This window comes from Telopea speciosissima, unplaced genomic scaffold (assembly GCF_018873765.1).
Source record: "Telopea speciosissima isolate NSW1024214 ecotype Mountain lineage unplaced genomic scaffold, Tspe_v1 Tspe_v1.0054, whole genome shotgun sequence".
Lineage (NCBI taxonomy): Eukaryota > Viridiplantae > Streptophyta > Magnoliopsida > Proteales > Proteaceae > Telopea > Telopea speciosissima.
In genome coordinates this window covers 11,382-12,454 of record NW_025317390.1, presented here as the reverse complement: position 1 = coordinate 12,454, position 1,073 = coordinate 11,382, and the positions used below count along the sequence as shown (strand labels likewise).

General features: G+C 45.5%; 1 protein-coding gene across 1 annotated transcript; it reads left to right on the top strand.

Annotated features, from left to right (window-relative positions):
• The first annotated feature begins 465 nt into the window (after positions 1–465).
• LOC122647467 lies at positions 466–861 on the top strand. The gene has a single exon (XM_043840856.1). It carries the CDS (start codon positions 466–468, stop codon positions 859–861), a length of 396 nt encoding a protein of 131 aa, XP_043696791.1.
• The last annotated feature ends 212 nt before the right edge of the window (positions 862–1,073 follow it).

Sequence of the window (1,073 nt, the reverse complement as noted above, 5' to 3'; positions counted from 1 at the left end):
ACTAGCATTTGGGGTCAAATTAGTTCTTTTTGCTCCCAAGGGGGTGGAGGCCCTACCAATCTCCAGCATGTGCTTGCTTGGCTCTTGAGTGTTGGTTGTGCAAATGATAGGATGGATTTGGTTCCCAAGTTGGGTTTTTGTGCTACTGTGCATTACATTTGGTGGGAGAGAAGCCGAAGGCTGTTTGAGAACAAGGTTAGAACCCATGATCAGATTATAGAGGCAATTCGTCTTGATGTGGCCATTAAGTGTGCTGCCTTTCCCATTTCTGCTGTCCACAGCCCAAGGAACCAGTTCTTGGCTGATAATTGGGGGATTAGGGTGGATTGGAAGGTGATTACTCAAAAAACCTGTGCTTGGTTTAGACCTCCTACTCACATGGCAGTCCTTCACTGTGATGGGTCCTTAACAGCTGATAGAGCTTCCTATGGTGGAATCATTCGTGATGATGCAGGTGTTGCCATAATGGCGTATGCGGGGAAGGGAGATATTAATTCTGTTCTAGGCATGGAGCTCTTTGCAATTTTAAAGGGGGTCACTTTTTGTATTCAGAGGAACCTACTTCGGGTTTCCATCAGATCCGATTCCAAATTGGCAGTAGATATTCTTAATGGGGCTGTGGACTGCCCTTGGAGCATGCAAATCTTGAGGGACCGTATAGCTACGTTACTACAGCAATTACAGCGTAAGGAGATCAAACATGTTTGGAGAGAGCTCAACCAGCCAGCAGACTTTATTGCAGCCATGGATACGGGGGATGGGGAAGCAATTTTTTATCCACTTGATTTCCCACAGGACCTGGTGGAGTTGGTTAAGAATGATTCAGATGGTAAAGTTTTTTTAAGGACCTTGTCTCATTGAGTTGTTGGCCTGGTCTTAGGCTTTTCGACCGAGGGCCTGTCCTTGGGTTGTTTTAGGGGCTCTCCTCCCCCTCTTAGGCCTGTCTAAGGGGGGAGGACAAGGGCTGCCTTCTTCTGTATTTTTTTTCCTCTTTCTTAATACAATCACACTTACCTATCAAAAAAAAAAAAAAAAAAATGTTCATTTTCGGTTTAAACCAGACCGGGTGGGTC